Genomic DNA, 9,930 nt, shown 5'->3' with positions numbered 1-9,930 from the left:
GTTCCTCAATCGCCTTCCTGGGCCTTAGTTTCCCCATCTGTACAAGAGGGTTGGGCCAATTGATTTGTCAAAGTTATTTCAACTCTAAGACTCTGGAGTCTAAGCTTCTCCTAAACCCTGAACCCCCTCATTGGGCATGGTGGCACATGCCTGTAATTTCAAGAGGATTGCAGGTTTGAGGCCAGCCTCAGCAACTTAGGGAAACTCTCAGTAACCTAGGAAGACCCTATTTCAAAAAAATAAAAAATAAAAAGAGCTAGGGGTGTAGCTCAGAGGTAGAGTTATTGGGGCTCAATCCCCAATAACACACGCGCACACACACACACACACACACACACACACACACACGAGCACACCTGACTTTGTGCCAGGCCCTGACCTATACTGGGCATGGGGTGGAGACAATAGTGGCCAAAGAGCAGCTTCCTCACAAGGAGGAGATCAAGCAAGTAGAGGAGGCTGCAGGAGGAGGTAGCGTTCAACTTGGCAGCAGGTCAGTCAGGTTCCAGCAGCGGAAAACATGGGGCTTGGGGGACCAGGGGGATCAGGAAGAAGCCCTGGGTGGTTTGTATAGGGAGATAGGTAGTGGGGCAGAGCTGCATGCCAGGATGAGGGTCTGTGACTGTCAAGAAACGGGGCCATGTCAGTTGGGGAGTCCAGGAACCCCACTGTGGAAGTGCCTGCCCCAGGCAGAGGCTGAAATCTGTTTTGCCATCTGTGGCAAGTGGAACACGGAAGCCGCTCCTCTGCTCAGGAGGCTCGGGTCCCCCCCCCCACTTCTTTGGGAAGAAGTTAAGGAGTCAGGGGGGCTGAGGTCACCTGCATCCTCCAGTTTTTCCCAAGAGGACAAGGTTCGGCAAGAGACCTGCCTCTATTCTCCAAACTGCTCTCCTTTTTCCTGATTGCCTCCATCCTGGCTTGCCTTTTGTGGGCATAAGGAAGGACTCTTGTTCCAAACATCTCCACTAGTTTGATTTGTTGCCAGAAGTAACACCCGCCCCTTTCCCACAGATGCCCTGCCTTTGGCTACAGCCAATTGTCACCTTGTTCTCGCCCTCTCTTCCTCAATCCTGTCCTAGCAGTTACCACAGATGGGAGAAAGGAAAAGGCTCCAGTATCAACCAATCAGTCTGAGGTCAAGCCCAGGCTTTAAGCCAGTGTGGTGGTGCATGCTTGTAATCCCAGCATTTGGGAGACTGAGACAAGAGGATCACAGTTCGAAGACAGCCTCAGCTACTACTTAGGCCCTTTGCAACTCAATGAGACCCTGTTTCAAAATAAAGAATAAAAAATTGGGCTGGGGGTGTAGCTTGGAAGTAGACTGCCCCTGAGTTCCATCCCAGTACTGGAAAAAAAAAAAAAAAAAAAAAAGACCATGCTTTAGCTGTGGCTATCGCTGTATTCAAAACTCAGTGTGGGTGGGACCAGAGTCAGGGCTCAGACCGACCAGGGTCAGGGCCCAAGACAGTGTTCAACCTGAAGTCAGAGTGTAGTGCTTAGTTACACTCAGCTTTAGCACTCAGTCTGGGGCCAGGGCAGTGCTCAGTGGGTTGACATTCCCCAGTAGTTCACATCCTCTCATGTATCTCCCTGCCCTGAGATGCATAGAAACCTGGTTCTATCAGAGTGACCCAAGATTTGCATGGACCAAATCGATGGTGCTACAAGTGCCACCCAGCAAGCCAGGGGTGTAAATGGGCCTAGAACCCAGGTTTCCTGCCTCTTTTCCTGGGGATGATTGCTGTCCCCAAGATCTGTTTTGTCTGGGATCTTTCAGTTCTAAGGGGCAAATCAAAGGTGTTTGAGCTGCAGCTGGGTAGATCTGACTGCACTGCCCCACTCCCCAGCATCAGGTAATACCCCCAGCATAGTAAGTGTGGTAGAAATCTCTATAGAACCAGGTGTGGTGGCACACTCCTGTAATCCCAGCACTTCGGAGGCTGAGACAGGAGGATTGCAGACTTGGTTTGAGACCAGCTTCAGCAACTTAGTGAGACTGTCTGCAACTTAGTAAGACCCTGTTTCAAAATAATAAGTCAGGCATGGTGGCACATGCTTATAATCCCAGTTCTTGGGAGGCTGAGAAAGAGGATCACAGGTTTGCAGCCAACTACAGCTACTTAGTGAGGCCCTCTGCAACTTAGTGAGACCTTATTTCAAAATAAAGAATAAAAAATAGGTCTGGGGATGTAGCTCAGAGGTGGAATATCCCTGGGCTCAATCCCTGGGGACCACATAATAATAATAATAATAATAATAATAATAATAATAATAATAATAATGAAGAAGAAGAACAACAACAACAACAACAACAACAACAACAACAAGAGGATAGGGCTAAGGGGTATAGTTCAGAGGTAGAATGCCCCTGGTTTCAATCCCCAGCACCAAAAAATAAGAAAAAGAAAATAATCTCTATAAGGAGAGGACCAGTAGATTGTTCCGGTTCAGGGCTGGAGGAGCCTGGCTTGAGAGAAGGACCTCCAGCCATTGCCAGAGGAAGCAGCACCCTGCAGGCCTGCCACCCTCCCCCTCCTCCAGCTCCCGCAGCCACACTTAGAAGCCACCAGCTGGCCACGTGAGGGCCCTTTCCTCTTTCAGAGAAAATAAAAAGGAAAGGACATTTTTGGTAGAAAAGTTCCTCCTGCTCCCTGGGAATCCCCGGTAGCTGGATAGACTACAGGATATCCCAAAGGAAGCAGGCCAGCCCCCCCCCCCCACCTGCCACAGCACAATGCAGCTAGGTCTCCCACTCTGCACCAGCTGGGGAGCCCCAGAGGCCATCCTGTCCAGGCCCCTGTTTCTTGGTGAGCCTGCAGGAACCTCTGCCACCTCTGTTATGGTCAACAGCAAGTTTGGAGCCCCAGCTCAGCTTTCTGTGAGATGGAAGCAGAGGAAGCAAAATCAAATGGGAGGTGTTTGGGAGGACAGCATGGGGGAGCTAAGGTCGCCTGGAGAGGGGTGAACCCTGGACCTAGGGGTCGAGGATTTGGATTCCAGGCACCAAGTGCAGAACTTGCCTCGAGGCTGAGGGAAATGATGTACTGGGAACTCAAAGCCCATCTGACGAGCCCTGACCACATACTCCCTCTTGCCTTTGTCCCTGCAGGGCTTCCTCAGGTCCCTGTCCCTGGACACCCAGCTCCAACAAGCCTGACCATGGCTCTGTGCCTGAAGCAGGTGTTTGCCAAGGACAAGACATTCCGGCCACGGAAGCGCTTCGAGCCGGGCACCCAGCGCTTTGAGCTCTACAAGAAGGCACAGGCATCGCTCAAGTCCGGCCTGGACCTGCGCGCTGTGGTGAGGCTGCCACCCGGAGAGAACATCGACGACTGGATCGCCGTGCACGTGGTGGACTTCTTCAACCGCATCAACCTCATCTACGGCACCATGGCCGAGCACTGTAGCGAGAGCAGCTGCCCGGTCATGGCCGGTGGGCCCCGCTACGAGTACCGCTGGCAGGACGAGCGCCAGTACCGGAGGCCCGCCAAGCTCCCGGCGCCGCGCTATATGGCATTGCTCATGGACTGGATCGAGGGCCTCATCAACGACGAGGACGTCTTTCCCACGCGTGTGGGTAAGCACCGCCTGGCAGGAAAGTCAGCCTGGCTGGGGAGGGAGGGAGCCACCTGGGCCCCAGGCTGCAGGTGAGGCATTTAGTTTGATGTAGCCATTCAAGGATAAGGGTGATTTTCAGCCCATGTTGTAGAAAAGAAAACTGAGGATGAGGCAGAGTAAGCGTCTTGCTAAAGGGCAAACTTTTTTTTTTTTTTTTTTTTTTTTTTTTTGCGGTACTGGGGATGGAACCTAGGGGCATTCTACCCCCAAGCTATACCCCCAGCCCAACTTTTTTATTCTTTATTTTGAAACAGGGTTTCACTGAGTTGCAAAGGGCCTCACTAAGTAGCTGAGGCTGTTCTTGAACCCAGATCCTCCTGCCTCAGCCTCCCAAATGCTGGGATTACAAGCGTGCTCCACTATGCCTGGCTAAGGGCAAACTTTTAATTAGGGCTGCCTGCCTCTCATTTGGAGCTCTTCTTATCCGAAGCCTAAATGTCCCACCAGGAGCAAGAGTGCAGGGGCCTCTGCCACCTCTGTGATGGTCAGTGGCTAGGTGGTTAACAGCATCTATTTGGAGCCCAAGCTCAGCTCTAGGATTCTCAGAATCTTCCAGAACAGGTACCTCAAAGTATTTGTAACGGATCCTCCTGCTCGCTCGAGGCCCATCTGACTTTGGGCCCCTGGGAGTGCCCTCTGACTCCTAGCCCAGGAAAGGGAAGAGGTCAGAGCATGTGTGGATCTAGATGCTATCTCCACCTCAGACTGGGGATCAAAGGGCAGAATTTTCCCTTGTCAGGCCCAGGCCACAGGGCCTCTTCTTATCTCAGCTGAGCAGCCTGGGCAGTGAGGGCGGGGAGGGGAGATGAGTGAAGTCACGCTGGCCCTGCTTCCCCACCCAGGCGCTGAGCAGGCATGACGCTGTGTTCATCACAGCAGCCGCACCCGCACCCTGGGCCCGGGCCCCACCAGCCTCCTGCTCATCCCTGCTAAGGCCATGAGACTCAGGGGAGGGTGTGGCAGGGTGGTCAAGCCCAGAGGGGAGAAGTCTGAATGCCAAGGGAAACTGGGCCCTGTGTCACAATTCAGTGCTCACAACTCCTCCCGTTCCTTGCACTATCATGCCCAGCAACAGGTATGTTCCTTTTACATAGGAGGAAACTGAGGCCCAAAGGAAAAGTGCCCTGAACTGGGGCCATTCAGAGCTAGAGCTCAGGTCTCATAAATCCCAGGCCCCAATGTCTAAATGGGCAGGACAAGTGTGAGGGGCCTGGGCTGGGCCTGGAGGGCTCCCATGGGGCTTGGCCAGCCCCACCTGAGAGCAGGGAGGAGGGCGGGGCCTGTGGAGCCAGGTGGGGCAGGTGTGCAGCCGAATATGGCTCTTATTCCCTTCTGGTCTTACATCCCCGGGCTTGTGAGCCCCTGATGTCCCTACCTTTAATACTGAGTAATCTGCCACAGCAGAGAAGAGGACATAGCCACCAAAATCTCTGTCCTGCGTATGGGGGTTGTGTACAAACTGCCTTTTCCATGGGTCTCAAGGCCTCCCAAGGGCAGGGTCTGTATCATTTACCTCTGAGGGACACTACAAAGAAGGTCTGAGTCCTGTCTCCAGTCTGACTAATTAATAATTATGCGGCCTCAGGTAAATGGCTCCACCTTTACTTATCGCTTTCATTTTATTTTATCTAGAATGGCTATCAGACCCATCAGCAGGATGTTGTAAGGATTAGAAGCCAAAGGTGCAAAGGGATCAGCTCAGAGCCAGGCTCACAGTTGGACTGACTGCTCTTTGTGCTATTGAATATTTGAAAGAATGAGGGCTATCTGAACTAGTTCTAGAATTAGTAATTTTGAGTATTGAAGGTCTGGGGCCTCCTGTGTGAATATTGGAGAAAGAGGACTGGGGGTGAGGCGTGAGAGGGGGGTCAGGATCAGACAGCGAAGGCCTTGTGCAAGGAGGACTTAATCCCAAAGGGCAGGTTTTTGTTTTTTTTTTGTTTTTTTGTTTTTTTTTTTGTGGTACTGGGGTTCCTGGAAGCCCTTCTACCTCGGGGCTACACTCCCAGACCTATTTTTACATTTTCATTTTGGAAACAGGGTCTCCTAAGCCAGCGCGCGGCTGGCTTCGAACCTGCGCAATCCTCCTGTCTCCACCTCCCAAGCGCGGGGATTACAAGCGTGTGCTACCACGCCCGGCAAGGGCAGGGTTTTTAAATGGGCCCAGATGTTGGCGAACTCCCCCTTGAAACTATGTACCAGGTGTGACGTGAGCATACTGCAGAGGCACATACTTCTGGAGAGAGTTTAGGCCATGATTCTCTTCATGGTCTGAGAGAGGTTGATAGGTGACGCTCAATGAAGTGGCAAAGCCCTGCTTTAGGCAATGGGAAAGTGTGGAAGTTTATTTGTGTTTCAGCAGGAGTGAGGAACAGATTGTTGCTTTATTAAAAAAAGAAAGTATGGAGCCAGGCATGGTGGCCCACATTTGTAATCCCAGCATTTGGGAGGATCTGAGTTTGCAGGCAGCCTCAGCTACTACTTACTTAATGAGGCCCTTTGCAACTCAGTGAGACACTGTTTCAAAATAAAAGATTAAAAAAAAATAGGGCTAGGGTTGTACCTAGGAAGCAGAATGCTTCTGGGTTCCATCCCCGGTACCAGGAAAAAAAAGAAAGAAAGAAAGAAAGAAAGAAAGAAAGAAAGAAAGAAAGAGAGAGAGAAAGAAAGTATGGGTGAAAGCAAAACTCCTCTCTCTTTAAGGGACATGTGTTGAGAAGTGTGCTGGGTAGAAAAAGCCCTAAAGCTGCCTGTATGGGGAGGGCAGAGTTTTGTCATCTGGACATTGATCCTTCCTTCTGCCCCTGTCTTCCTGCTAGGAGTTCCCTTCCCCAAGAATTTCCAGCAAGTATGCACCAAGATCCTGACCCGCCTCTTCCGAGTCTTTGTCCATGTCTACATCCACCACTTCGACAGCATCCTCAGCATGGGGGCAGAAGCGCACGTCAACACCTGCTACAAGCACTTCTACTACTTCATCTGCGAGTTCAGCCTGGTGGACCAGCGGGAGCTGGAGCCACTGGTGAGGCCGGGCCCGCACTGCCTCCCCTGCCGAGGCTAGCCTCTGGGAGTCTTCAGAGCCAATGGCTGCCAGCTGTACAAAACTCCAGTACTCAAGTGGATAAATCAGGGGAGGCAGTTCATATGGCAGTGGATTCTCTACTTTAATAGAGAATTCACCAAGTGCCAGTTTCCAAATCCAGATCTGCAGCCTAGAGTTGGGATTTGGGGGGAGTGGGCAGGCTCAGCCAGAAGAACAGTTAGGTCCTGCGGTTTGGGACGGGCCTGCCTGGCAGGCTGAGCTCAGACTAACTCCTTCCCACCTTGTGTCTCTACAGAGGGAAATGACAGAGCGTATCTGCCACTGAGCCCAGGCCTGCACATTCTCGCCCATCAGATGAACCGTCTAAACACAGAATGGCTGGGGGAGGGGACCCTGGGGAGTCTGGTAGAGGAATCTGAAGGCCCTCGGACCCCTCCACATACCCAATGCCTCTGGACTTTGGGTTCTCAGAGGTCTGCATGCATGCCTCCCTGACTCTTTGTGAATAGAGAAGGGGAGGGCTCCAAGTGGGCACACGGAAAGAAAGGAGGAGCCCTGGCACGAAGTCTGAAAGTGGGGTAGGCTACTGGGTTTCTTCTCTGATCCTTCCATGGTGGTTCCCAAACCTATTTGGGAAGTGTGGGTGTGGCTGAGATGATAGAAAGGTATAAGAAAATGAGTGAGCACAGGTGTGTGTGTGTGTGTGTGTGTGTGTGTGTGTGTGTGTGATATTTTGACTTTTGACTATGGGTATATCTGTGAGCCTTCCATAGATGTTGGATGAATGGATGGATGGATGGATGATGGATGGAGAAATTGGGACCATCAGACCATGACCACTATAGGAATAATGTAATCAGTATCCCCACTCAGGGTATCTGGCCATGTGTGTAAGTGCACAAAGTGTGGACATGTAGCTCTGCAGTGGAGCTTTCCAGGCTATCGTCTTCCATCAGCAAGAGTTCCAGGGAGCTGGTAGAAGCTGAAAGTGGACGCTTACCCTGAGTTCCCTAAACCCCTGGCCCACCACAGTGTGGGTTCTGATTTGCTCATCCCTTGAGCTGTCATTTCATTCATCCTCCTATCATGTCAGGCCTGTAGGAGGGCCTGATAAAAGAGAGCCTCCTAGGGGTTGGGATTGATTCCTGATGTCCCCAAAGGTCCCCTGACTCTTAAGCTGGGAATCATGCACTCTAGTCTAGCTCCCAGAGTCTACAGACCTATTTCCTGGGATCTGAAGCTCAGCACAAAACAATCCTCCAGTCCAAGGATCCAGTGTGACTTGAATTGGGAAATCTGGAGTCTTGTTTTCATTCCAGGACATCGTGGATCATATAGCTGGTGGAGGGTTCCCTAAAAGCTCCTGCCTCCCTGAGACATTCCAGTGGATCAGATCTCCAAGCATAGCTACCCACAGAGCAGCTGGGATGTTCCTTCAGCATCCCATTACTTAGTACCTCCATGCCCCACCTTGTGCCCAGACCCACAGGTGGGGAAACTAAGGAAGGAGCAGAATTCTGTTCTCCCAGTGCCTCTACATTGTAAGGCAAGGATGGAGAATCACATGGGACCCGAGAGTCATCTAGTCTCAGTTTCAGTGCAAAGAAGGAAACTGAAACTGGGAGAAGAAACTGTCCATGGCCTCTGAGGGAGGTTTTTATGGAGTTGGAGTAAAAACCAGGCATCCTGACTCCCACTGCAGGGCCCATTGACTGCTATGCAGAAATGCACATGGAAAGAGGGTTTTGCAGACCCTCTCCAGGACACACCTGTTCCTGCTTTGAGCAAGGGTCTCTATCCTGACACCACAGAGCCTCACCGCCCCATTGGGTTGGCTGGGGTTGCCTTCTGAGCCAAGCCTCCCAAATCATGCCCCTGTTGATGGCCTAGAAACAGTTGGCCCCCTGGAGAAGCAGATGGAACTCATGGGGCAGGCCAGCTTGGCCTGAGACTTCTGCCTTTGCTGCCTCAAGGGAAACATGCTGGCCTGACAGCTGTGCCAGCAGTTGTGGAGAAAGGGGAATAGGAGTTTCCCCAGAGAGGACTGCAGTTTGCACAATGGATTCTGGGCTGTGGCAAGGGCCGCTTGTGGGAGGGATCTATTTTTGTGAAACAGAAGGAAGACTTTATTGTTATTTTTGGTAAAATAAAAGAGACGAACCTAAGTAGCCACTGGTGAGAAGCTGTGGTCTGGGTGCCACATGGCTCTTGGCAGACTGTGGAAGGAATTGGGCCAGAATGGGGCTGGAGCGGCTGTTTGCCCTGAGATCTTAGACCATGTGGAAGACTGGCTGGCATGGTCATGGCTGGCCCAGCTCCCCAGGGTGGGAACATCAAAGTTCTCCCAGCACCATGGGAATTCTAGACCAGGTTGGGTTGGGGCCTTGGGGGAAGGAGGGCTGGCCCTTGCCTTCCAGAAACTCAATCTGATGGGGAATTTTTCCTTGTTTTAAGTCAGGTCATCTGGCATTAGCTGTTCTTCCCCAACCCCTTCATCTGGATGGTTTGAGGGAACTAATGGGTAAAGAGACAGAGTGGAAATACAGTCCCAGCCCTAATTACAGGGGAGGTAGCCATTCTCAGGAGGAAGATGTCTGTTACTGGCTAGAATTCAAAGTGGGGCAGGAGGTGGGACTAACTCCTAGGCTTATTCCTCAGAAGACACCTGAGTTTCTTGGCTCAGGTCTTGCTGTTTTTCTACTACCCCTAACCCACAAACTACCCAGACAGAAATTGCAAAACAGCTTGGTTCTTAAGAATCAGCAAAGGCCCACCTAGGGCCTTTGCAAAAGAGGCAGGCTGGCTTTGTGCAGGGGCTCTCCTGAGTGTGAACGTCTGGGTTTCAGACCCAGGCCAGGACCCAAAGTTCCATGGTAAGTAATATCCCCTTTTTGGCCTGGATTTCCTATCTGTTTCATGAGCTGAAGTGAGAGTAAAGGACTGATTGATCTCTAAGCTCTTTCACTGCTCAGAGGCTGTGAATCCTCCATCATCATCATCATCATCATCATCATCATCATCATCATCATCATCATCATCGTAGCAGCAGCTAATGCTCACTGTTTCAGGTACAGTTGTGCTTTACATAGAATAGCTTGTTGAATCGATTTTTTTTCTTTACCCAAACACCTGGCTCCAGTTTCAGCTCCCAGTATCCCTCCTTTACTGCTCTGGGATCTGGGAAGTTTCCATTCTGCTGCCCCTTCTGGCTCATCAGAGGAGGCCCTTAAGTTCAACATCCTAGAAGTTTACTGTTTGCACACCTTCTA

General features: G+C 51.3%; 1 protein-coding gene across 1 annotated transcript; it reads left to right on the top strand.

Moving 5' to 3' along the window:
- Positions 1–3,159: 3,159 nt before the first annotated feature.
- MOB3C (MOB kinase activator 3C) lies at positions 3,160–6,986 on the top strand (the record flags this gene model as incomplete). The annotated part of the gene is made up of 3 exons (XM_080690450.1): positions 3,160–3,577; positions 6,438–6,640; positions 6,957–6,986. The coding sequence occupies 3 exons, from the start codon at positions 3,160–3,162 to the stop codon at positions 6,984–6,986; spliced, it is 651 nt and encodes a 216-aa protein (XP_080546576.1).
- Between the last annotated feature and the right edge of the window lie 2,944 nt (positions 6,987–9,930).

Source organism: Muscardinus avellanarius (assembly GCF_963383645.1).
Source record: "Muscardinus avellanarius genome assembly, chromosome: 3".
Taxonomy (NCBI): domain Eukaryota; kingdom Metazoa; phylum Chordata; class Mammalia; order Rodentia; family Gliridae; genus Muscardinus; species Muscardinus avellanarius.
The sequence above is the reverse complement of the archived record's forward strand: the minus strand, read 5'-3'. Positions and strand labels throughout refer to the sequence as shown.